Source organism: Pelophylax lessonae (assembly GCF_965119305.1).
Source record: "Pelophylax lessonae genome assembly, chromosome: 12".
Classification (NCBI taxonomy): Eukaryota; Metazoa; Chordata; class Amphibia; order Anura; family Ranidae; genus Pelophylax; species Pelophylax lessonae.
This window is the reverse complement of record NC_138779.1, coordinates 126,560,036-126,586,701: the sequence shown is the minus strand read 5'-3', so window position 1 is coordinate 126,586,701 and position 26,666 is coordinate 126,560,036. Positions and strand designations below refer to the sequence as shown.

The window sequence follows — 26,666 nt, the reverse complement described above, 5'->3', positions numbered from 1 at the left end:
AAAACGGTTTATTGGTATAAGCAAGTGGCAGTTATTTTCAGGGGTACTTAAGATGGCACAACATAAAATATTACACAAACCTGCCATGAGGTGAGGCACAAAGTGCACATTAGGTGCCCACAGGGTTCAATTTTAACATCCTTGTCGTTTTCAGCGCATATCTTGCAGAGCTGGAAAGTGGAGCCCATTTCACAATACAGCTCATATTGCTCCTGGGGAAAAAATAAAACAGTTTTGATGCAGTTCTACATGATACAGTCCATTTACACAAAAGTAGATAAAACCTTTACACCATACACAAAAAGCAGTCAGATTACAATTTCGAATATTTTAAAAAACATTGCTAAGGATGAATACAACTGGGCTGTCTATATTGACTTTGGCTTCACTATCTAACAACTCACTGACCTGGAGCATGCATGGAGCCTGTGATGTTTGGAAAAAGCCTAAGCTCATTTTCTGTATAACTATCCCAGGCTAGAACTGCAGGATTAATCGTAAAAAAAAAAAAAAAAAAATTTGGGATCTCGATTCAACCCTCCCTCATGATCTTAATCCGGCATTTCCACAATTTATGTAACATTGCAGAGCAGTTCCGTGCTCACAAAAAAAAAAAAAAAAAAAAACAGCTGGCAAAGTTTATGACAACATTGCTCAGCGCTGAGATAGGGAAACAATGTATCGATTGGTTCTTTTAGATCAAAGGGATGAGGTCAGTTTACCCACAGCCTTTTTCTGACATTTGTTGACTAAAAGTTAAAGTCTGTATTTTTTTTTGCTAGAAAATTACTTAGAACTCCAAACATATATATATATATATATACATATATATATATATATATATATATATATATATATATATATATATATATACATATATATATATATATATATATATATATATATATATATATATATATATATATACATACACACACACACACACACACACACATATATACAGTATATACATATTTTTTTAACAGAGACTCTAGAGAATAAAATGGCGGTTTTTGCAATATTTTATGTCACACTGTATGTGCGCAGCGGTCTTTCAAATGCAATTTTTTAGGAAAAAATACACTTCACTGATTTAAAAAAAAAAAAAAAAACTAAACATTAAAGTTAGCCCAATTTTTTTGAAAGATGATGTAACGCCGAGAATTGTGATATTTATTTTAAGCAAAAGAATTATGATTCTCATTTTATCAAGAATCGTGCAGCTCTATCCCAGGCCAGTGATTTATCAGGTAATAAAGCTAGAAAAAGGAATACAGTCCAGAGCCTTCATCTTTAAATAAATTGCCCAATGGCTGCTCCTGTGTTTCTACTCTCAGTTTTACATATTTTAAATCAAAATATCTATAGCTATTTGCCTGAAAAAAGTAAAGAAACTAGCAATAAAAGACAAACAACTTTTCCTATAAAAATGTACCTGAGTAACTTTGATGTGGTCCTGAGGGGTGGGCTCGCACAATCCTGTCAGATCTGGGTTCTGGTTGCGACCATCAGGAAAGAGGTAGCTGCAAGTATAGAAGGAAAATTAGAATAAGGCAGGCCATACATTATTCATTATTCCTCAATCGCCCAGCAAGTTGAATAAAAAAAGCATCCAATTCATCACCCACACACTAGTTGTGGATGGGGGAATCCCTCCCGCTGAACCTTTATATTCGGACGACGGGAATAATGATTAGTGTTGCCGGCTATACTCAGTGGCACTGATTGATCGGAGAAAACCCCACAGGCTGGATCCATCGGTTGACTTGTGTACACCCAACCTGCCTATACATGGTTTGCAATTCAGCCAGTATCTGCTGAACTGTCCTAATTTCAATCCATCTGTGGCCACCTTAAGAGTCCTTTCACACGAGCGATCCGATCAGATCCACCTGTCAGTTTTTTAGGTGGATCTGATCGGATCCTCCATGCATCCCTAGGGGCAGCGGAGGTCAGCGGAGACATGTCCTCTGACACCCGCTGCCTTTCGCATCCGATCCTGTCCGTGAAATATGTACGGATGGAAACCCTATTTTCCATCCGTCTGGAGGATCAGATCGGATGAGAACGGACAGGCGGTCCGCTCTCATCCGATTCCCCCATAAAGATGCATGGGGCTCTGACACCTACCTCTCCGCACACAGAGCGGAGAGGGAGCTGTCATCTGCCTGCTCAGCGGGGGATCTGTGCATCAACCCCCCGCTGTGCAGCACGGATCCGCCTATGGAGGCGGACCGTGTGAAAGAAGCCTAAGGGTCCTTTCACACGGGCGGTCGGTCCGTATGTCCGTTTTTCATCCCATCCGTTTGCGGATGAAAAACGAACATAATGCATGTCAATGGGATTGCGGATGACCATCCGCTGACATCCGATTTGCGTCCTTTCCGATCAGTTCCGTTTTTTGGAACGGAAGAGAACCCTTTTTTTTCTTCCATTTATAAAACGGAACGGACGCAAAAACAGATGTCAGCTGTGTCATCCGCAATCCCATTGACATACATTATCTCTGTTTATCATCCGCAAACGGATGGGATGATAAATGGACAAACGGAACGGACACTCCAAAAGTGCATCCTTTTCCGTCTAAAAAAAAAAAGTCCCTGAGCGGAGGAAAAAACTGAACGGACGATGTGAAAGGACCCCAAGAGTCGGCTCACACCATGGCGACACGACTCTGTACTACTTCGGGGGCGACTTCTGAAGTCCCGTGCACCACGACTTCGGCGCGACTTGCACAGACTTCATATAATTGAAGTCTATGCAAGTCGCTCCGAGGTCGCCCGAAGTAGTACAGGAACCTTTTTCTAAGTCGGAGCGACTTGTGTCGCTCCTATTAGAACGGGTCCTGTAGCAGTCAATGGACCGCGACTTGTCAAGCTGACAAGTCGCCTGACAAGTCGCGGCAGTGTGAATCGAGTCTAAGACTACATTTACAGCCCATTCAGACTGGCACGACACGACTTGGTGGGGCGACCTGTGAAGTCGCGGTGCACAGCGTGCGGCGCGACTTGCATGGACTTCATATAAATGAAGTCAATGCAAGTCGCCTCCAGGTCGCCCCAAAGTAATACAGGACCCTTTTTCTAAGTCGGAGCGACTTGTGTCGCTCCTATTAGAACGGGTCCTGTACTTTTCAATGGCGGGCGAGCGACTGACCGCGACTTGTCAGGCGACCAAGTCGCCTGACAAGTCGCGCTAGTCTGAATGGACTCTTATAGTCATGTTTATCTTTATACATATACACAGACTTTTTTTTTTTTTTAAAACACAAATATGTATACAGAGTGGGACACAAAAAAAAATGGTTTAAAACGGACAAAAATATTTGCACAAATGGGGATCAGGGGGAAAAAAAAAAAAAAAAAAAAAAAAAACTTAAGGGAAAAATGCAGCATGCACAAACTAAATTAAACTCATATTAGGTATATGTGAAAATAATGGAAAAACAATATGCTCTTACAATCCTTCCCGGAAACCGTCAATCAGAGCCTGGAATAGTGGTTTATTATGCGGGATGGTTTGCAAAATGTTGCCATCTCCTGTAACATATCCAATTGCCCACTGACCAAGACGAGTGCAGCTTAGACGAAAAATGTAACTAAAACACACAAACAAAAGAACACACAATTGAAAAAACATAATAAACAAATATTAGGCAGGACATAATGTGCAATTAAAGATTAACTTAAATTCTGTATTAATTACTCCCAAATGTCCCCTAGTCCTCCTCATGACCGCGTATATGCACAGAACATTTTTGTGTATAGTTGAGCCACGGCATGTACAGTACGGTCTCGTCCTACAATAGGAGATTAAAGATGTTGCTTTAGCCAAGTGCAGGGCACAAAGCGGACGATGCCAGCTATGCAAGCATGTCAATGCAAAAAAGGAGGACAAGAGGGGCATACAAGGGTACATGATTTACATTTTCAGTGAAAGTGGTTGTAAACCTCAGACATGAAAAACAAATAATGCATATCCCTCTATAGTGTGCACTTGTCACTGAGTGTGGTCCACTCTCTGATCCCTGTGCTGTTTGCATGAGTAAGGCCCCTTTCACACAGACAGACCAATCAGGCCAACCACAATCTTTCTGGTGGACCAGATCAGACCATCCACTGCTCTCTATGGAACTATAGATATCACCCTTCGACATCCGACCTGCTAAATACAGACCGATGAGGATCCCTTTTCCATCTGTCTGCCGTATTGAATGACAGTTGGATGGAAATGGGCAGGTGGTCTGTTTCTATCTGACAGCCCATAGAGGACAGCGGGCTATATCTATGTCCACTCTGCATCATCAGAGCGAACACGAACCTATCACCCTCCTGCTCAGTGGGGGATCAACAGATTGATCCCCTGAGAAGGTGGATCTGCTGGCAGACTCCACCAGGGTGAAAGGGGCCTTCTCGATAGAACTCTAAGCTGACACCTCAGCCTGCCCCTCTCCAACACACAGCAGGTGACACAGAGCCTCAGCTCTGTATGTTCTATGTACAGGAGGATGTCTCTCTTCACTTCAATCAGCTATCAGATTACACTCAGCCCTGTGCTCCAGCTCTGCAGTTTGTGTCGCATCAGATCTCCGACCCCTGCTTTCTACTGCTGAGAGATGCTGCATAAAATGTGTGTTTTAGGGGACTGTTGAGAAGAGAATGCTGCAGAAAAACGGGTGTAACTTATCTAGGAGGATTTGTTTCATCTCTGTGCATCATGTTTACTCACTTTTTGGGAATATGGAAAGCTTTACAACCACTTTAAAACACCACAAAACTTTGTTTAGATTGTATTTTAGAGTATCCATCCAATTCATGTGCAATATATAATGGTTATACTAGTAAAAACGGCTAACACTTTGGATTTTATATTGTATAGCATATACAGTTAGTAGCACAGAATATATAATGTGCAGTTAAGTAGTGTGAAACAATCTACAGCATGTTGTATAAAATGTAGATGTGTGCAACATACGTTTAATACAGTACACATCTGAGGATTGAGGACATAATATACAACACAGTGTATGGAGAAAACCGTGTGTGGATATAATTGTACAGTAACAAGAAATACCAAGCAGTGCAAAAAAACATGCAAAGCACAGTCCATATAGTTCAGCACTATGGAGTAGAAAATATACAAACACAGTCTATACAAAAGTATGTATGTGCAGTATATTGTACAGCAAAATGTATAGCATGGACTTGCATGGCAACCTGAAGGTATGAGTATAAAATGTGTAGTGTACATGAAAAAACACTAAAAGTGGCTGGAATTTCTTTGAAGGGTGTGCACTGTACTGTGGTTGTGAACATTTATCATGGTCAGTACTAAAATCATTTAAAAATTCGTATTTATGTGTATCAAAATAAGCAGCTATTATAGATTAATAATAATACATACTTGTGGGTGGTCCGTATAGTGAACTTCGTGTAGATTTATTCACTTTAAAGAGGAGCTTCACTCACGTGTGGGAACATTAAAAGTCAGCAGCTACAAAAACTGTAGCTGCTGACTTTTAATAAAACAGACACTCACCGGTTTCAGGATCCAGTGCTGTGCTCATCTGAACCGGTTTCTTCACCAGTATTTGGTTCCCGGCATCTTAACTGTGGGCAGCTGGCTGTGACTGCTTGCTGCTTCGTAGCCTGCTGCCCACTACGTGAGCCGTGCTATCTGAATAGTCCAGCAATCTTCTGGGACCTGTGATGTGTCCCAGAAGGCTGCAGGCGAGGGTGGAATATGTGAACAATATGTGCCAAATGTGTCTGGGGAGGGGGAGGAAGAGCAGAAGTTTAGTTTTAAGGTCATTACAGAGGACAAGGCACTCTATGTCTGAAGAAAAATTGGATTTTTTACTTACTGTAAAATCCATTTCTCTGATGTTCATTGACGGACACCGCTCATGATTCTTCTTAACCATTGGGTTATACTGCCCTCTACAGAAGTAGGATACTAGGCAGGAAAAAGCAGTCCCAGGGGGTATACACCCACACTCAGCTATAGGCACTTAGTTTTATTACAAGCAGTGTCAGAAGAAAACCAATTCCACAGAGGGGTGGGTGCTGTGTACGTCAGTAAACATCAGAGAAATGGATTTTACGGTAAGCCACAAATCCCATTTTCTCTTTCGCTCATTGACGGACACAGCTCCTGATTCTTCTTAACCATTGGGATGTCCCAAAGCAGTGATAAACATGAGAGTTGGGGAAAAAAAGCAGAAAAAAAATTCCCAAGGCTAAACACAGCCAACCAGATAACATGGAACTCAGCCAAAACAACTGTAGCTCACCCGAAAAACAACAATACAGCCTCAAAGAGGACAGGTCCTCTAAACAGCAGCCTGCAAAAACTTGGGGCCAAAAGAAGCATCCGCAGATGCCAACACATACACTTTATAAAACTTTGTAAAAGTGTGCACAGATGACCAGATGGCTGCCTTGCAAACCTGCATCACTGAAGCCTGATGACAGAAGGCCCAGGAGGCACTAAGTGCCCTAGCAGAGTGTGCCTTAACAGGGAAAGGAGGAACCTGACCCCTAATTGAATAGGCCTGATCACTGTCTATCTGATCCATCTGGAAATGTTCACAGCAGAAACGGCCAACCCTTTTCGAGGTCTAACCGTGAGTACAAATAGTGAGTCTGACTCTCTAAAAGACTCAGTAACTGCCAGGTATACCCCGATTGCCTAAACCACATCCAGGGAATGCAGAGAAATTTTCTTAGGATGTTTAGGCCTGGGACATAGGGAAGGCAACACAATGTCTTCATTCAAATGGCAATCAGAGACGACCTTTGGAAGGAACAACGGACAGGAACGAAGAACCACCTTAGCTCTGTAAACCAACAGTAAGGTGAACGACAAGACAACGACGTCCGCTCCGATACCCTGCACGCAGAAGTAATAGCCACCAAAAAGGCCACCTTCTGGGACAAATTTTCGAAGGGAGATTCCTGGATAACACCACCAATTTGAGGACCCACGGTGGTAATGGGAGACCGCACTGGAGGAACCAAGTGCCGAGCTCCCTGGATAAAGGTACGCACCAAGCAAAGTGTGGCGAGTGGACATTGAAAGAAAGCTGCAAAGGCCAAAACCTGGTCCTTGATGGTACTCAAGGCAAGGTGCTGCTCAACCCTCCGTTGGAGGAAAGCCAAGATCAGAGCCACCGAAAAGGAGCACAGGAGAACCCCAAAAGACTCACACCACCCAACGTACGTCTCCCAAATACGATGGTAGATCTTCCCAGAGGAAGATTTTCTCATTTTTAACAGCGTAGGAATCACCGATTCAGGCAAACCTCTATCCTTCAGCACCCAGCTTTTAACAGCAAAGCTGTTAAAACCAGCGACTGTAAAGCAGGATTGAAGATTGATCATTGAGACAGCTGATCTTCCCTGAGAGGAAGTCTCCAAGGAGCATTGGAGAGCAGCCGTACCAAATCAGCGTACTAAGACTGGCGAGGCTAGTCTGGAGCCACCAGAAAGACCAGAATCCCTTGCTGCCTTGATCCTGCATAGGAGTCTTGGCAGAAGTTTGAGAGGGGAAAAGGCATAAATCAGACAATACTGACACCAAGGAACAGCCAGAGAATCCCAAGACCATGCCACAAACCTCTGTACCTTCCACGGAAAGTGTACAGCAGAGAGGGCTGGAACCATTGTTCTGCCCACCTTAGAATTCCGGCTACTTTCCGATCCGCCAGGACACTTCTTGTGCCCCACATGATGATTGACATAGGCCACGGCAGTGGCACTGTCTGACTGAATATGTACTAGACACACCATGAAGACGAATTGTCCAGTGATCCAAACAACGTCTGATAGCTCAGAGCTCCAGTACATTGATCCGCAGTCTGGACTCTTCTAGAGTCCAGACCCCCTGAGCACAAGCTGTGCCGAGGACACCTCTTTTTGCAGAGATCTCTTGTGGAACTGAGCAAATGGAGCCGCCTCGAAGGTAGACACCATCATGCCCAGCACCCACATGCAAGCCAGGAGGGATGACCGTCTACTGGACTACAGAAGCTGAATTGCCTCCTGTATTTTCTGAAGGTTTTCCAGAGGAAGCAAGACGCAAGACTCTGGCTGAGGCCAAATCCACCCAGATAGTCCAGTTTTGTGGAAGCAACCAGAGCAGACTTCTGAAGGTTCAGAATATAACCAAACTCCCTCAGAGATCGCAGAGTAATCTCCAAGGTGTCCATCAGAGCAGTCAGACTCTGATAAATAAATAGATATTGCTGCGCCAAGTGAAAATAAATCAATCAAAATAATGAGTAAAATGCATATAGAAAATATGAAAGCAAATCAATGCTTATATCAATTGCTATAAAGTGCAAAACCATTCATCAGTCCAAGTGCTTGTGACCAAGTGATTGATAAATAAAAAGTCCCCAAAGTGCAGTCAAAATATTGGATGAATAAACAAAAGGTTCAAATAAAAGCACTAAATCTTCATCTGTGATCAAACAGTGCAAAAAGTGCTCCACACTTCACTCAGGTGCTCCCAGTGACTGGTGCCAATTTAGCAGCTCACCTTAGAGATAGACTCAAAGGAGTCATACACGCATAAATATTATGGATCAACAGCCTGTTCTATTCTCTCCTTCAGCTCCAGCTGACCCTCCGAGTGCGCCAGGAACTCAGCACAAAATAAAGGGGAGAAGGGATCTAGTGCTCTCTGTTTAAACTTATAAGTCTGACCTCTTCAATGAATAAGTGGGTCATAGAGCACTTGTTGTATATAAATAATCAGCCGGGTAACTCGGATCCACATAGACAAATGCAACCAGTCACACATGATACAAAAGCATACAAAAATCCTCCTGTTCATATCCACTGCTATGTAAGAGGGCACTAAGGGCTTGAAGTTCAGACAGCTCACGGTGGTAACTTAGACCAGTAGGGGTCCCAGAGGAAGGCAGGGTGAAGACAGCGTTGAAAGGTAAGCAGCTGGCTCAGACTCGCACCAGACATGTGAAGTCAGAGACTCGGCTCGCAGAAAAAGATTGTCCAGGTACCCCAGTACCGCGATCACCCCACTGACACAACAATGCTAGCATCGGAGCCAACACTTTGTGAAGACCCGAGGAGCGGAGGCGAGACCAAAAGTAAACACCGCAAACTGATAATGCTCCTCACCCACGACAAAGCAGAGGAAGCTCTGGTGACCGTCACATATTGGAATGTGAAGGTAGGCGTCCTTGATGTTGATAGAAACGAGAAAATCCCCCAGATGAAGGGATGCCAGTACCTTGTGAATGGACTCCATTCGGAACTTCTGTACCCGCACAAAGCAGTTTAGCGTCTTGAGGTCCAGAATTGGATGTACCTTGCCTTCCTTCCAAGGAACTGGAAACAGGTTTTAGTAAAACCCCTGAAAACATTCCGAAGCCGGAACCGGGAAAATCACCCCATAAAGTAACAAGTCTTGCAGGGCCCCAAAGTGACCCGTAAGTGATCTGGGGACAAGTGCAGGTTAGAATGGAAGAAACTTCCTGAGGAAAAGACCAAAACTCAATCTTTTAGCCAGACCAAATGACTTTGTGGACCCACTTGACCTGTACCAAAGAGGTCCACATATCCGTAAATCAACGAAGGCGTCCCCCCACCCCAGATACGGGTGAGGGCGCCCCTTCATGCAGAAGAAGCCTTGTCCACAGGTCTGGAAGAGCCCCTCATTGCTTGTCAGACCAGGTCCTCTTGGGAACCTCCGGGGGAGGCCCTGAAGGACTTTTATCCTTTGAGGGACTATAAAAGCCTCTTATGAGCTGAGAAGAATGGCCCTCTTCCCCACTTCACCCCTGTGAGACCCTTAATGTCATCCAAGGAAGCTCCAAACAGGTGATCCCCCCACAAAGGGAAGATCAGATAAGGCCTTCTTACAAGTCTGGTCTGCAGACCAGCATTGTCAGCCAGATAAGATGCCAAAGGACCACTGCTAATACAGACAGCCTAAAATAAAAGGAGCCGCTCCGCAAAGGCAGGGGAAAGTCGTTTCCCCTTCAGGTCCCGGCATTAAAGTTTAGCCCACTCGAGAGAGAGTTTGCTACAGCAGCGAAATAGTAAATACTGGCCTAAGCCGAACCAGCCATAGTGAAACATATGGCAGGCCAGAGCCTCCGCTCTCCTATCAACTGGATCTTTAAAGGCCAAGGACTCCTCACCCGGAATTAATGTAGCTTTATTTAACCTGGAAACCAGCGAGTCCACTACAGGTGAGGCCGTCCACTTTTTAGGCAGGGACAAAATAACAAAGATAGCAAAAAATCAATTTAAAAGGAAAAGAAATTGCCAGGACCAGAGTTTCCAGCAAGGAACTAGGTCCTTATTCCTGACTAGGCAGAAAAAAATTAAGTGCCTATAGCTGAGTATGGGTGTATATCCCCTGGGACTGCCCATAGGCGTAGTCAAGCTTTTCTCTGTCTAGCGTCCTACTCCTGTAGGGGGCAGTATAACCCAATGGTTAAGAAGAATCAGGAGCTGTGTCTGTCAATGAACGAAAGAGAAAACGATTTAACCTTTAACCACAGAAAGAGTTTTTCTAAAGTCAGTGATGTTAAAATGTAGAATAGACTCCTAGTTCTGACCAGCTTAGTGGAGGGTTTTAAAGAGCTGGATACATTCCTAAATGCACAAATTTAACTGGATACTAACAAACATTTATAGGCAATAACACCGGGGGCAGTTGTTTCAGGGAATATCTGATTGCCTCCAAGGGGATCAGGTTGGAAATTCTTCCCCTATTGGAGCAAACTGGATCATGCTTTATTGGGGTTTGTTTGCCTTCTTCTGTATTAACTGTTGGAATAGAATTGTGTATATTGAAGGTTTTGTTTTTTTATTGGCTGAACTAAACAGACTTGTGTCTTTTTTCAACCCAACTATGTAGCTTCAAGTTACAACTGACAGAAGGCTTTCTCCCTACCCCATTAAAGGCGTGAGTGCAAGAGTCGCCACTTACCAAACTCCAGTGGGAGGAAACTGAGCTAGTCACACACCACAATATCTTAGGGACTTGTCATTAACTAATGTGGTTAACAGCATACACAAATCTTAGCATTTCATGAAATGTATTACAGCATACAATTAAAATCTTAGCATTTCATGAAATGTATTACAGCATACAATTCAAATCTTAGCATTTCATGAAATGTATTTTATTAACATATAGGAGTACTCACCTGCCAGGCTTGTGGATGAATTTCTGAAGTCGAGCCTTGACTTCATCATAAGTTAAAAAAGCCATGTAGCCAGGATGAGTCACAGCCAAACTATTCCAGTTTCTGAGAAGGGAAGACCAAGGCTGTTCCAAAATAAATAAATACAAGGTGAATGTAGCACAAGCCATAGAACACTAAGCCTAGGTTCACACTTATGCGGTGTGGGAAACGCCGCAATCCATGCACGTTTCACGCACAGCATGCAAATTATTACGGCTCTTGCGATCTGCTGCGGGTGTCAATACAAAGTAAACTACACCCCAAAAGAAGGTCGCAAACACAGTGCGTTTGCCTGCACTGGATCACATAGTACAGAACGACCATTTGATCCAATTGCAGCGCAGTTAAAAAAAAAGCGCATGCACTTATTTGATGCAATTTGAGCTTATTCAAAATGAATGGGCTCAAATCGTACCGCACTGAATCACATGTAAACTGAACAGGAATGCAGTGTGGTTTGGGTGTGATTTACATGCGGTTCATAGCGTGAACTGAGCCTAAATTAAGCACGGTAGACAGACCTTGTGTGGAATTCGACAAAGCCCTCTGCCATTAACAAAGTGTCTCTAAACCCAAATACAAAAAATTTATATATTCTAGCTAGATGGACTTGTGTCTTCTTTTCAACTTATTTAACCCAGTCCTTAAAGTGGAGTTCCACCCTGTTTCACAACTTTGCAGTTTTAGTTCGGGCTGTGCATTCTCAAGATCAATTGGGCATTTTTTTTTTTTTTTTTGAGTTTCCTACCTTATTTTTACTTCATTATAAAGTTCACTTCCTCCTTCTTCTTGCTTCCTCCCCCCCTCCTCGGCCGCGGCCAATGTCGTCATTTCCTGATTCGCATTGCTTCATGGGAGCTGTGTGTAATAACTCCCAGAAGGCAATCGGCCTCTCCTCATCTCGCGTTTTTTAAAACAGGAAATGACGCCTCGAGGGCCGTTGTCATGGCAGTGGGTTGATGCTGTTCCTAGTCTGCCTTCACTCACAGCAGCCCCACTCTTTTTTATTTATTATAGTACCGCAGCGGCACAGCCCCACATCTCACGGGGTGTCAGAGACCAGTGACCCGACCTGAACTCGGCTCAGCTTATCCCGGCGGTGTTTGCAGCATGGGAGGTGGAGGGGGCGCTGTAAGGAGTGTTTCTGTGACACTGATTACACTGACAGGAGAGAGCGGGATGTGCTCCCTCTCTCTTTTCTTGCCAGGCTTCACACTCCTATCACTGTAGCGGCGTCCTTCGGCTTCTCCTTACCTTATGTCAGAGCGGAGGAGGAGCGGTGGAGGAGAAGCCGATTCCTAAAGCTTTGCACAGACAGCTGCCGAGGGAGAGATACGGCTGCAGAAGCAGAAGGGGAGAAGATTGCGGCTCAGGAATGACACTGGATGTCAGATCGGGACTATACAGAGTTTGTTACCCGCCCCCTTTCCACATTGTTTGCTGGGAGGAGAGGGGATAACAAACTCTGTATAGTCCCGATGATCTGACATCCAGTGTCATTCCTGAGCTGCAATCTTCTCCCCTTCTGCAGCCCTATCTCTCCCTCGGCAGCTGTCTGTGCAAAGCCAAAAGTTCAGTAATCGGCTTCTCTCTTAGGTTCCTCCTCTGCTCCTCCTCCGCTCTGACATATGAAGAGGAGAATGACAGAGGGATGTGCCGCGCTGTATCTGAGGTGTGCCTGCGATGCTTGAAGAAAGGGAGAACTGCACTCGGGGGCACAAATCTTATCCTGTCACCAATCCCACTATGAAGTAATCATCTTCTCCCCACCCTGCTAGTACAAATTCTCTTATTGCCCCCCCCCCCCCCCCCAGGACAATCCGACATGGGGGGGAGGTGCTGGGATGGGGAATTTGAGAGGTGACAGGATAGGATTTCTTCTAGCAGGGGAATTGGGGGGGGGGGGGGTACTAGGAGGGTGATTTGGGGGGTTGTGCTGGGGGACCCAGTGCTGACCCCATAACAGCGTGCCATGCATCCATCCGTCCATGCATGCAAAGTGCTGACCCATAACAGCGTGCCATGCATCCATCCGTCCATCCATCCATGCATGCAAAGTGCTGACCCCATAACAGCGTGCCATGCATCCATCCGTCCATGCATGCAAAGTGCTGACCCCATAACAGCATGCCATGCATCCATCCGTCCATCCATGCATGCAAAGTGCTGACCCCATAACAGCGTGCCATGCATCCATCCGTCCATGCATGCAAAGTGCTGACCCCATAACAGCGTGCCATGCATCCATCCGTCCATGCATGCAAAGTGCTGACCCCATAACAGCGTGCCATGCATCCATCCGTGCAAAGTGCTGACCCCATAACAGCGTGCCATGCATCCATCGGTCCATCCGTGCAAAGTGCTGACCCCATAACAGCGTGCCATGCATCCATCGGTCCATCCGTGCAAAGTGCTGATCCCATAACAGCGTGCCATGCATCCATCCGTCCATGCATGCAAAGTGCTGACCCATAACAGCGTGCCATGCATCCATCCGTCCATCCATCCATGCATGCAAAGTGCTGACCCCATAACAGCGTGCCATGCATCCATCCGTCCATGCATGCAAAGTGCTGACCCCATAACAGCATGCCATGCATCCATCCGTCCATCCATGCATGCAAAGTGCTGACCCCATAACAGCGTGCCATGCATCCATCCGTCCATGCATGCAAAGTGCTGACCCCATAACAGCGTGCCATGCATCCATCCGTCCATGCATGCAAAGTGCTGACCCCATAACAGCGTGCCATGCATCCATCCGTCCATGCATGCAAAGTGCTGATCCCATAACAGCGTGCCATTTTCGTCAAACTGGCGGCCCTCCAGCTGTTGCAGAACTATAAGTCCCATGAGGCATTGCAAGGCTGACAGTTACAAGCATGACTCCTACAGGCAGAGGCATAATGGGACTTGTAGTTCTGCAACAGCTGGAGGGTAAAGTTCCCCATCAGCCAGACAAGAGTTTTCTAGGTACTAGTTGGCAGTATGTTTCTCTCTGTTTCTCTCTGTTTCTCTCTGTCTCTCTCTCTCTCTCTCATGTGTCTTCCTGGAGGCGGGGAAGGGATATAGAGGGTGGCAACTTCCTCCTGAGCCAACGTTTCTATAGCAACCTGTACTATGCCTAAAGCATAGTACTGCCCATGTGCGGGATTTGCTGCTGCATTCTGGGTAGCCAGAATGAACAGCAATCAGGAAGAAGGTCAGAAAGTCTTACACTGCTGTTTCAGACGCCCTTAGTAAAGATGACAATGCACAGGCAGCAGGTTTAAAAGTAAGATTTTCACTAAACAAATACACTGTTCAACTCATAAATATGCAAATAGCGGTTTTGTGAAGCGAGATGTATTAATATTAATATGCTATTTTTGTTAAAAAAATTATTCTGAGGGTGGAACTCCGCTTTAAGTTACTGCATTAATCTCTTTAGGTATTTTCACCTTCAAATTTGCACCTGTGTCAATAACCCAGTTCTTGTTAAAGTATGACACTGCTTCCTCCTTGCATTGTAACTTAAGCAGTAATGTCACCTGATTTATACTCCAAACCTCTACCTTACTCATCATCTCCATTACATAGGCAGTGGTGTTTTGTAGTTCACAGAAGAAAGCTGGAAAGAACGTTAACTGCTTAAAGCCTATGTGCAGACAAAATTAAAAACAGATACAATATCTCACAAAAGTGAGTAAACCTCTCACATTTTTGTAAATATTTTATTCTATCTTTTTATGTGACAACACTGAAGAAATTACACTTTGCTACAATGTAAAGTAGTGAGTGTACAGCTTGTATAACAGTGTAAATTTGCTGTCCCCTCAAAATAACTCAACACACAGCCATTAATGTCTAAACCGCTGGTAACAAAAGTGAGTACACCCCTGATTGAAAATGTCCAAATTGGGCCCAAAGTGTCAATATTTTGTGTGGCCACCATTATTTTCCAGCACTGCCTTAACCCTCTTGGTCATAGAGTTCACCAGGGCTTCACAGGGTGCCACTGGAGTCCTCTTCCACTCCTCCATAATGAGATCATGGATCTGGTGGATGTTAGAGACCTTGCGCTCCTCTACCTTCCGTTTGAGGATGCCCCACAGATGCTCAATAGGGTTTAGGTCTGGAGACATGTTTGGCCAGTCAATCACCTTTACTCTCAGCTACTTTAGCAAGTCAGTGGCGGTCTTGGAGGTGGTGTTTGGGGTCATTATGTTGGAATACTGCCCTGCGGCCCAGTCTCCGAAGGGAGAGGATCATGCTCTGCTTCAGTATGTCACAGTACATGTTGCATTCATGGTTCCCTCAATGAACTGTAGCTCCCCAGTGCCGGCAGCACTCATTCAGCCCCAGACCATGACACTCCCACCACCGTGCTTGACTGTAGGCAAGACACACTTGTCTTTGTACTCCTCACCTGGTTGCAGCCACACACGCTTGACACCATCTGAACCAAATAGGTTTATCTTGGTCTTATCAGACCACCGGACATGGTTCCAGTAATCCATGTCCTTAGTCTGCTTGTCTTCAGCAAACGGTTTGCGGCTTTCTTTTGCATCATCTTTAGAAGAGGCTTCCTTCTGGGATGACAGCCATGCAAACCAATTTGATGCAGTGTGCGGCGTCTGAGCACTAACAGGCTGATCCCCCCACCCCTTCAACCTCTGCAGCAATGCTGGCAGCACTCATACGTCTATTTCCCAAACACAACATCTGGATATGATGCTGAGCAAGTGCACTCAACTTCTTCGGTTGACCATGGCGAAACCTGTTCTGAGTGGAAGAACCTGTCCTGTTAAACCGCTGTATATTCTTGGCCACCGTGCTGCAGCTCAGTTTCAGGGTCTTGGCAATCTTCTTATAGCCTAGGCCATCTTTATGAAGAGCAACAATTATTTTTTTTCAGATCCTCAGAGAGTGTTTTGCTATGAGGTGCCATGTTGAACTTCCAGTGACCAGTATGAGATAATGAGAGTGATTATACCAAATTTAAAACACCTGCTCCCCATTCACACTTAAGACCTTGTAACACTAACGAGTCACATGACACGGGGGGGTCTAATTGGGCCCAATTTGGACATTTTCACTTAGGGGCGTACTCCCTTTTGTTGCCAGCAGTTTAGACATTAATGGCTGTGTGTTGTGTTATTTTAAGGGGACAGCAAATTTACACTGTTTCTGCAGTGTTGTCACATGAAAAGATATAATAAAATATTTACAAAAATGTGAGGGGTGTACTCACTTTTGTTAAATACTGTAAATCAGCATTAGGGACATAAATTTCAAGAGAGTCTTACTATGCCCATCTTTAGATGTGGTGGCTGCATTTTGTTTTCTATTTTTAGGCTTTTCCTCTTTATTTCACCTTGTGATCTGACCAGTAATACAAGCGGTAACACTTATGGCGCGTTTCCACTGAGCTTTCTGGTACGGTTCGGTACGGTACGCTTTTTATGCTGTTTCCATTATGAATGGTACCCTAATTCCGAACCGTACCGTACCACTTTTTGGTACCCTTTCGTTGGGGTACCAAGCACATTAGACCCGTACCAACTGGGTGGAGCTACACTCTGCAGAACTTTGATTGGTTGACAGAGAATCGTCTATCACAGCTTTCCTGCTGTGACCAGCTACACCACGCCTATTATGAAAAGGGTACTATTGGCAGTGGAAACGCAATGTGTACCGTACCGAAGCGTACCATACTGAACCGAACCGTACCGTACCACTCAGTGGAAACGAGGCATTACTGTCCTAGGGTGTCTGCATTCTGGATGAAGCAGAGTAGACACCTCTGGACAGCACTCTGTCAGTCTAGGGGAGGGTAGTGTTAGACTAGCAGATTTAGATGCACTTGAAAAGCTGAATTCCAGCTAACACTTCTAGGCAGTTACAGCAACAGTTTTTTCTTTTGGGATAAAGGTTTTCGCTAAATGAATAAACACTGACCATTGCAAGCTACCCTCAAATAATTTCTCTCAACTCTCTAACTGCTCCAATGGTCTGGACGGCTTGGTCTTTTAAGAGAAGTTGAAAAAAAAAGACTTATTGGTTGGATCACCAGGTAAAATTAATAAAAACTCCTACAAAAAGAAAATGAATGCATCCACCACATCTAGGAATTGGTAAGCTGCACTATATTACATTTTTGTTTTTGGGTTTAATACTGCTTTAAAATGGGGCTGGGTGGGTCAGTCAGGAGCTCTTGATGAAAGTTGTTTTAACCTCTACCGCACTGAAAGATTCTGGGGGCTCGGGTGGGGACAAGATGGGGAAAGATCACTGCTAACAGAGGAATCAGCACAAGGGACACATCCTACTGACTGTTATGTGTCTTGTGCTGAGTTTTCTGTTTTTAATTTGGCTGCACTTCGGCCTTAAAGATTTCAGATCACAATACAGTAAAGGATACTCGATTTCTGGCCAGATCAACAGTTCTTTATCTACTAAAAAAAGAAAACTTATGCAGCCACCAGTTTCCAAGGACTAGTAAGCTGCAATATACTAGCTTTTTGTTCTTGGAAAGCAAAAGAAATTGTAGAAATAAGGTTATACCAGTTTACCTGAAAAAGCCGAGTGAAGATATCAAACTCAAAAACAGAGATGTAATCATTGCAGGTGAGGTCAATGGTGGATTTCAGGGCCATGGCTTCCAGGCCAGAGGAGATTGCATGGACTTCATGAAGGGCATGTCGGAAAATCTTCCAAGGGACAATAGTTCTTGGAGAAAAAAAAATAAATAAAAAGGTTTCCTCACTAATGCAAAAACAACCATAATTCAAAACAAATACCTAATCTGTAAATATATCACTGCCTAAGGCCCCGTTCACACTGGGGCGATCCGACTTGGGGGGGCGACCTCCGAGGTCGCGGTGCGAGCAGCGCGCCGCGACCTCGGAGCGGCCGGCACGGACTTCATAACATTGAAGTCTATGGCGGTCGCTCCGGGTCGCCCCAAAGAAGCTCCGGACCCTTTTTCTAAGTCGGAGCGACTTGTGTCGCTCCTATTAGAACGGGTCCGCAGCTTCCCTATGGAAGGCGACCTACGGCGACCTGTGAGGCGACCAGGTTGCCTCACAGGTCGCCTTAGTGTGAACAGGGACTAACCCAGGTTCAATATTGCAACATATTCTTCAAACAAACAACTACATTTTAAAAATAAAACCAGAAATCATTACAGATCCTTGCATTCTCCTGTATTGCAGCTATTACTACTAAGAAATGCTTTATCATGTTACAGAGTATGCAAAGCCATTTATATCACACTCTTCCAAAAGTACTTAAAGCGGAAATTCACCCAAAAGGGGAAGTTCCACTATTCCTCAACCTCTTCAGTATTTGTAGCTGCTGACTTAATTTTTTAGGGGGAGACCACAGATCCTCTAACAATCATGTATTCCTAACACAACCTCTTCATGACCAGAGTCTATAAATTTACATTCTCAGGCACAGCTCCCCAATGTCCCCATGCTGACAAAAACTGGATTTTTGACTTACCGTAAACACCATCTGTTTGTGTTCATTGACGACCATAACTCCTTAGGATTCTTGACCAATGGTTAAACTGCCCCCTACCAGAGTAGGACACTTGGCAGAAAAAGAACTTGACTACGCCTATGAACAGTCTCAGGCGGTATACTCCCTCTCTCTGCTATGGGTACTCACTTTTGTTACAAACAGTGTCAGAAGTATTACAACTCCATAGAGGGGCAGGTGGTGTGTAAATGAACACAGAGAAATGGATTTCATGGTAAGTCTAAAAACTGGATTTTTGACTTACCGTAAAATCCTTTTCTCTTAAGTTCATTGACGGACGCAGTTCTCGCCGATTCATATCAGTAGGGTTATACTGCCCCCTACAGGAGGAGGACACCAGGAAGAAAAAAGTTCTGGCTATGCCTATGGGCAGTCCCGGAGGGTACACCCTCTCTCTTCCTGCATAGGATGTCAGTTTAGTATCAAAGCAGTGTCAGAAAGTAACACCAACCCAACTCAAAATAGAGGGGCGGGTACTGCGTACGTCAATGAACTTGAGAAAAGGATTTTACCGTAAGTCAAAAATCCAGTTTTCTCTATCCTTCATTGACGGATGGAGTTCTCTCTGATTCATATCAGTAGGGACGTATGAAAGCAGTGCCACAAAATGAGGGGTGGGAACAGCAGAAAGAAACAAGTCTTCAAGGCTAAACATAGCCGACCAGGCAACATAGAACTCAGCAGAACAAAAGATGAGGCCAGTCTGAAACAAATAGTAAACAGCCTCAAGGAAGGCCAAAAGCCCTCCAAATAACAGCCAGAAAAAAAACCTTGCGGCCAAAAGAGGCATCTGCAGATGCCAGCACATCTACCTTATAAAACGTGGTAAAGGTGTGAACAAATGACCAGGTAGTCGTCTTGCAGCCTGAAGCACAGATGCCTGTATGGTGAAAAGCCCAGGAAGCACTAGGCGCCCGAGTAGAAAGCGCCGAAACAGGGAAAGGCAGGACCTGACCAGTAAGTGAAGAAGCCTGCACCAAGACTGTCTGCTTCACCTGGAAATAGTCGCAGCAGACACAGGCAGCCCAGTTCTTGGGCCATCCGTCAACACAGAGAGCGAACCTGACTTACGGGAAGACCCAGTAGTCACTAAGTACACCTCGAGTACCTGAACTCCATCCAGAGTATGCAGCGCACATTCTGTAAGATGAGGGGGCTTAGGACACAAGATGGCAACACAATGTCCCCATGCAAGTCAACACTAGAAACCACCTTCGGAGGGAAGGATGGATCTGGATGAAGTACCACCTGGCCCCATGAACCAACATATAGGGAGGACAGGACAATGTCGCCAGTGCAGACACCCTGCGTGCAGAGTGACAGCAACCAAGAAGGCCTCTGTAATAAGGTAGGCAGGGGATACCCTCGATCTTCCCAAAAGGAGGGTCTCGAAGAGAAGACCGCACCAATTCAAGGTCGCCAGTTGGTGACGGAGGTCGCACCAGAAGAACCAAGTGTCGCACCCCCTGGAAGAAGTTACGCACCAGGGAACGGGCAGCCAACGGCCTGTGGAAGAAAATGGCCAAAGCCGAATCCTGACCCTTGACAGTACTCCAGGCCAACTTTTGATCAACTCCCCAGTGAAGGGGGCAAAGATCCGGCCACTGATTAAGAGCGAGGGGGAGCCCAAGGAGACTCGCAATACACGACTTTCTCATATGATGAACAATACCATCCTAGACAACGCTTCCCATGCTTTACGCAGGGTGGGAATCACTGAAGCATACAATCCTCTGTCCTAAAGCACCTGGCTTCCAACAGCCAAGCTGGCAAATGCAGCGACCGTGAAGTCGGATGGAAGATTGGCCCTGGAGACAATAACTCCTCCCTGAGCTGAATTTTCCGTGGCGCGTCAGCGGCTAGCCTGACCAGGTTGGCGTACCAAGCTCAGCGAGGCCAGTCCTGCTAAGAATTCTTGGCAGCAACTTGAAAGGAGGAAAGGCAGACGTTTGGGACGACCAGAACCCTCTCCTCAGTGTAAGACACATGAAAGCCCACATGGAGTTTGCTAAAAAACACCTGAAGGACTCCAAGATGGTGAGAAATAAGATTCTCTGGTCTGATGAGACCAAAATAGAACTTTTTGGCCTTAATTCTAAGCGGTATGTGTGGAGAAAACCAGGCACTGCTCATCACCTGTCCAATACAGTCCCAACAGTGAAGCATGGTGGTGGAAGCATCATGCTGTGGGGGTGTTTTTCAGCTGCAGGGACAGGACGACTGGTTGCAATCAAGGGAAAGATGAATGCGGCCAAGTACAGGGATATCCTGGACAAAAACCTTCTCCAGAGTGCTCTGGACCTCAGACTGGGCCGAAGGTTTACCTTCCAACAAGACAATGACCCTAAGCACACAGCTAAAATAACGAAGGAGTGGCTTCACAACAACTCTGTGACTGTTCTTGAATGGCCCAGACAGAGCCCTGACTTAAACCCAATTGAGCATCTCTGGAGAGACCTAAAAATGGCTGTCCACCAACGTTTACCATCCAACCTGACAGAACTGGAGAGGATCTGCAAGGAGGAATGGCAGAGGATCCCCAAATCCAGGTGTGAAACACTTGTTGCATCTTTCCCCAAAAGACTCCTGGCTGTATTAGATCAAAAGGGGGCTTCTACTAAATACTGAGCAAAGGGTCTGAATACTTAGGACCATGTGATATTTCAGTTTTTCTTTTTTAATAAATCTGCAACAATGTCAACAATTCTGTGTTTTTCTGTCAGTATGGGGTGCTATGTGTACATTCATGAGGAAGAAGAATGAACTTAAATGATTTTAGCAAATGGCTGCAATATAACAAAGAGTGAAAAATTTGAGGGGGTCTGAATACTTTCCGTACCCACTGTAGGAGAGTCAGCCTCATGGCTCTCAGTTCCAGATTGTTGATGGTGGGCCTCAACCACTTTGGGAACCTGGTCAGACAGGGAATTCTAGACCCTGCCCCAGCCTGTCCGGCAAAGGGAAGAAATTTTTTTTTGGATTCTCTAGAGCAATGAAAAAACAGATTTCCAATTACTAAAGAATACAAAGATTCTGATTGGCTGGTATGGCATAGCTGTTTGCCTTTTTGAATACTTGTTGGCTGCAGAAAATAGTCATTTCTCAATTCTCCTGTCAACGTAACAGAACTACTGCGCAATAGCATCAGAATTTAAATCTGTAAAACGCTTGACCCATTAAAAAAAATGTATGCTTCTACTGTCATCAGTAAGACATACACTTCTGACCTTTCATAAATATTTTAAAAAAGTACAAATCTTGTAGTGTAATTCTCCATACTTTTCTCCAAAAGCTTTTCTCCAGAATTCAGCAGCATCAGCCTTGGTGATCCTGAAAGTATCCCCCTGGAACAAACCGTTAGGAAAAATTCCTTTCAGCTCTGCTAGCATGTGACTGAAGATGAGGGATAATTTGGTAAGGTTGCGCCTAAAACAAAAAGAAACAAAGTTTTCAGTGTGATTATTTCTCATTTAATACACCATTAACAAATGTATTTAAAAAAATACCAAAGACAACTTGTTTTCCTCAAGCATTTGTTTAAATATGCATAATCGCATACTGAAAAAAAGGTGCCCACTTGTGTCAGTACATCCGTTTTAAAAACGAACAAGGTCCTTGCAAAGACATTCATGAATAAAAAAAAAAGAAAAACAGTAAAGTTAGCCCAATATTTTTTCTATAATGTGAAAGATGATGCTACACCGAGTAAATAGATACCCAACATGTCACGCTTTAAAATTGAGTATGCCCGTGGAATAGCGGCAAACTACGGTGCTTAAAATTCTCCATAGGCCACACTTTAAACGCCTTTACAGGTTACCAGTTTAGAGTGGCACAGGAGGTCTGGTACTAGAATTATTGCTCTTGCTCTGACCTCATGTGTGGTGCGATCACCGTTTACATATGCATGCGGGAGTAACATATGAGTTCGCATTTGCGCGTAAGCACAGTGGGACGAGGGCACTTTCAATTTTTTTATTTTTATACTAATTCTTTTTTTTTTTTTTTTTACTAACTTTATTGCGATCACAAGGAATGAACAACATATCTTATGATAGCATGGGCCGTGACAGATCCTATTTATGGAGAGATTTGGGATCTATTAGACCCCAAATCTCTCCTCTGGCCCCCCAAATGCAGCCAATCGGACCGATCAATCCTCTGGCCACTGGTGGCCAGGTAAACAAAGGGGTGGAACCAGAAGTGACGAATACTCCTCGCTCCTGGTTTCCAGGGTTACAGAGAGAGAGGAACAACCTCAGTTCCTCTCACTCTGTCCCAGGCAGGCATCGCCGTGTTGCACTCCACCTCCGCGATGGAACCAGAGAGCCCTGGAGAGGCGGCGGGAGGGGGGTGGAACACCCTTCCGCCACCTGTAGAAGTGATCAAGTGGCAAATTAGCCACTCAGATCACTTCTGCTTTATAGAGAATCGCCTTAAAAAACAGTACTGGGATGATGCCTATAGGTGCAGGCATCATCCCAGTACAACCACTGAAACCCAAGGACGTACGGGCACGTCCTTGGGTGGGAAGTGGATAAACATTACATTAGGACTAGGTTATATGCAGTTACCTTCAGCTGACAAGACACTGGTAAAAACCTGCTGGAACATTCCCTACAGAATGCTTTAAACTCCCAGCTACAACAAAATGGCATCCTCAGTTTTGAAGCAAGCAATAGGGAAATCATAAGAACAGAGGGGATTTTGTCCTATTCATACAATACAGGCTCTTATGACTGGGATGTCCAAAAGCAGCCCAACTGAGGGGTGAGCAACACCACAAAAAACACCTACAGGCCCACATAACACAGGTTAAGAAGAGATTGAAAGAATCAGAGCATTTTGTAGCACCCTACACCTGAAATTGGCACCGGGAAAGGCCTGAACATTCAGAACTTGAACGTGTAAACAAAAGCCTTGAAAAATGAAAATAAAAAGAAAAGGATGACCGATACAGAGAAGCTCGTTAAGCACTAACGAATCTGGCAGAGCGTGCCTTAAAGTAGAACTCAAAACAAAACTTTTCTTTTTTGCGTTTTGGATAAAGGGAGGGTTATAATAACCCATGTACGGTTTACTTCTGTCGTCTGTGTCTTTTTGGGGAGATTTCCCCTTCACTTCCTATCCCATAGCCAAAACTAGAAATGAGGGGGGGGGGGACCCCTCTAAAGTGAGGAAATCCTAGGTCACCAGAACTAATGTCCCCATTGGAAGATATTCCCACTATTCCTGCTCTGAGGACAAACAACACCTTGGGATTATCTTTCACTTTCAGGGATAACAAAAACAGGACAAAGTGTGTGAATGGGGGCATGGACAGCAATAAAAACCTGATGAGTTCTAATCACTCCCCACTCTATCCTAAAAAAAAAAAAAAAAAAAAAAAAAAAAAAAAGAGGCAGTAGCTGAGAGGTAAACACTCACAGCACACATGTCTAGACATTGGGTAAAAATGTACTTGGGATATTTTGAAGGGTGACAAAAGACAGTATTCTGATGAACGTGGAAGGCAGAGACCACCTTTGAGAGGAAAGGGAGTCTAGCCCTTCCAGTTGGCATCTGTCATGAGAACCTTTGCAGGACTGTGGAGGATAAGATTTCCCTAACTCCAACACTGGGTAGGAAATCTACCATGCTAGTGAGAATTAGGTCTTTGAAGTCAGACCATAAGTTGTTCCAAGGACCAAGTCTGTTTGTCCTATGCTGCCAGAATGCTCAATTGCAATGGTCTTTAGTGAAACTGGGGGTACAGTACAGCCTAGAAGACGGGAACCATGAGACCCAAAAGCCTCAACATTGTTTAAAGGACTTCCTCTGGACCACAACAGTCCAGGTTTGAGAACAAAGGGACAGAAGGAAAATCCTGGACAGGGCTATTTCTAGCGACAGGCCCAGGTATATGAATCTGCGTGATGACTTTCTCATATTGTGGATCCAACTTAAGCTCTGCAGAGTCTGTACTGTCTGTTGGGCAACAGGGACAGGGAGGACTGGTCCTTTAACTGGAGATCATCCAGGTACCCTACAATATGAATCTTCTGAGCCCAGAGAAGAGCCAAAACCAGGAAAAAGCACCTGGTGAAGACCCAGGAGGCAAAAGGGAAGGGTGACAAATGTTGATCGCCCACTGCAAAACACAGATAGCGTTGACGAGGTGGACAGATGGGAACAAGCAGGTAAGCATCTCAGATGTCTATTAAGAGCAGAAAATATGCCAGGTGGTGGCCTATTTTCCTTGCAAAGGTTTTAAACCGGTTGGAACAAGTTAAGAGTCTTCAGATCCAGAGTAACCTGGAGTCCCCCATTCGGTTTGGGACCTGTAAACAATTTCAAGTATAAACCTAGAAAGCAATCCTGTTGGTACAGGGGTAATGACCCCTTCTGACAAGAGCTGCTGGACAGCAGCAGATTAGCCCGCTATAATTGGGAAAGACGCATTTGAAAACATGAATCAGGGAGGAGGCAGAGTGCGAAACTCCACTTTTTTGCCCTTGAAAATGACACTCTGGACTAGGCGTCAGATTTGTGGCACCCAGAAGGCTGACAAATGCCCCCTACTTTATAAAGTGGGGACACCCCCTTACTCTGAAGAGGCCTTGGCAGGCAAGGTTTCCCTATGAAAGTACATTCTTTGCATCAGAAGACAGAGGAATGAAAGCAGCCCTTTCTGACAGCAGGGCAAAAATATTTACTGGTAGGAGGTACAAGCCCTGTTCCTGTAGGTGGAGGATACTCTTATCCCCTGTAATTTCCCTGATGTACTTATCTGAAGAGGGGCCAAACAGGCATTTTCCCTCAAAAGGTAACTGCTCAAGGTGTAACTTGCATGGCGCTCAGCTGACCAGCATTTAAGCCAGAAGGTGGCAGGAAGTCTGAGTGGGGGCAACCATCAGGGAAAAGGGTACTAAGGCCCTGAATAAATGAAGTAAATGAACTTCCGCCCTGAATGGAGCTAAAAGTGGAGCCTGAGCTAGCAAGTCCATCTGACTCATTTTCCCTGTGCTTATGATCTGCCATGACTGTGAAATTGTCCCCAGAGAGGTACTCACAACCTCTCTAGCAATAGAGAACGAACAAGAATGCTTCAGTGCCCAGTCCTTATAGGTCACAGTAACCAAGGAACTGCAATGATAGCTGCAATGATAACCAGGAGATTCTGTAGTCAGAAGTTCTGCCTGCAAATAAGAATTAGGCCTGGGGGGAGCAGTCACAGTAAACCCCTAAGAACAAAACGCTACAAGCATAGAAAGTCATGGCACCACACAGGTGCAGTAGCACCAGGTTCTTGAAGGACTGCGAAGTGCCACTTGAGGCATGTGCAGGTGTGTTGTAACTAAGGTGTGCAAGTGACTGAATTTGGCAGAAAGATAAAATTTAGGCTTGGTCATCCCAGTTTTCTGCTGTGACCACCGGAGGGTCTAATCCTTGTTTAGTTGGGGGTTATAGCGGACAGGAACACTTGCCTGCCTTCTTGCTCCAGCAGACTTCCTCCCCACCAGTTTTTGTATCATGACCTGCCCCATGAAGCTGCTCCTCTTCACTGGTTGTGTGGGCAGAGACCATCACGGCAATGAACAGTATGGCTCCTCCTAGTCCTGTTCTGTGTTCTCTAGTGGTGCACCAAAATGAAAATTCTGGGCTGAAACCAAAAATTCAGGATGCACTTGGCTGAAAACTGTAATGGACAGTTTTGTTTTTTTTTTAAATGTTTTTAAATGTATTTATTGTGGCTGATGTTTTTGCAATGATGCCTATGGGACGTGATTTTGCACTGAAGCCAATGGGACGTGATTTTGCACTGAAGCCAATGGGACGTGATTTTGCACTGAAGCCAATGGGACGTGATTTTGCACGGAAGCCAATGGGACGTGATTTTGCACGGAAGCCAATGGGACGTGATTTTGCACGG

General features: G+C 44.9%; 1 protein-coding gene across 2 annotated transcripts in view; it reads right to left on the bottom strand.

The window, feature by feature from the left end:
- Positions 1-26,666, bottom strand: part of CBL (Cbl proto-oncogene) — a 154,903-nt gene that overhangs the window by 60,189 nt on the left and 68,048 nt on the right. For both annotated transcript variants that reach the window (XM_082274208.1, XM_082274209.1), the window contains exons 3-8: positions 22,034-22,180; positions 17,782-17,938; positions 11,189-11,310; positions 3,461-3,598; positions 1,436-1,523; positions 81-212 (exon numbers count right to left, since the gene is read on the bottom strand). In XM_082274208.1, the coding sequence (XP_082130334.1) occupies positions 81-212; positions 1,436-1,523; positions 3,461-3,598; positions 11,189-11,310; positions 17,782-17,938; positions 22,034-22,180 (784 nt within the window). The remainder of the gene's footprint in view (positions 1-80; positions 213-1,435; positions 1,524-3,460; positions 3,599-11,188; positions 11,311-17,781; positions 17,939-22,033; positions 22,181-26,666) is intronic.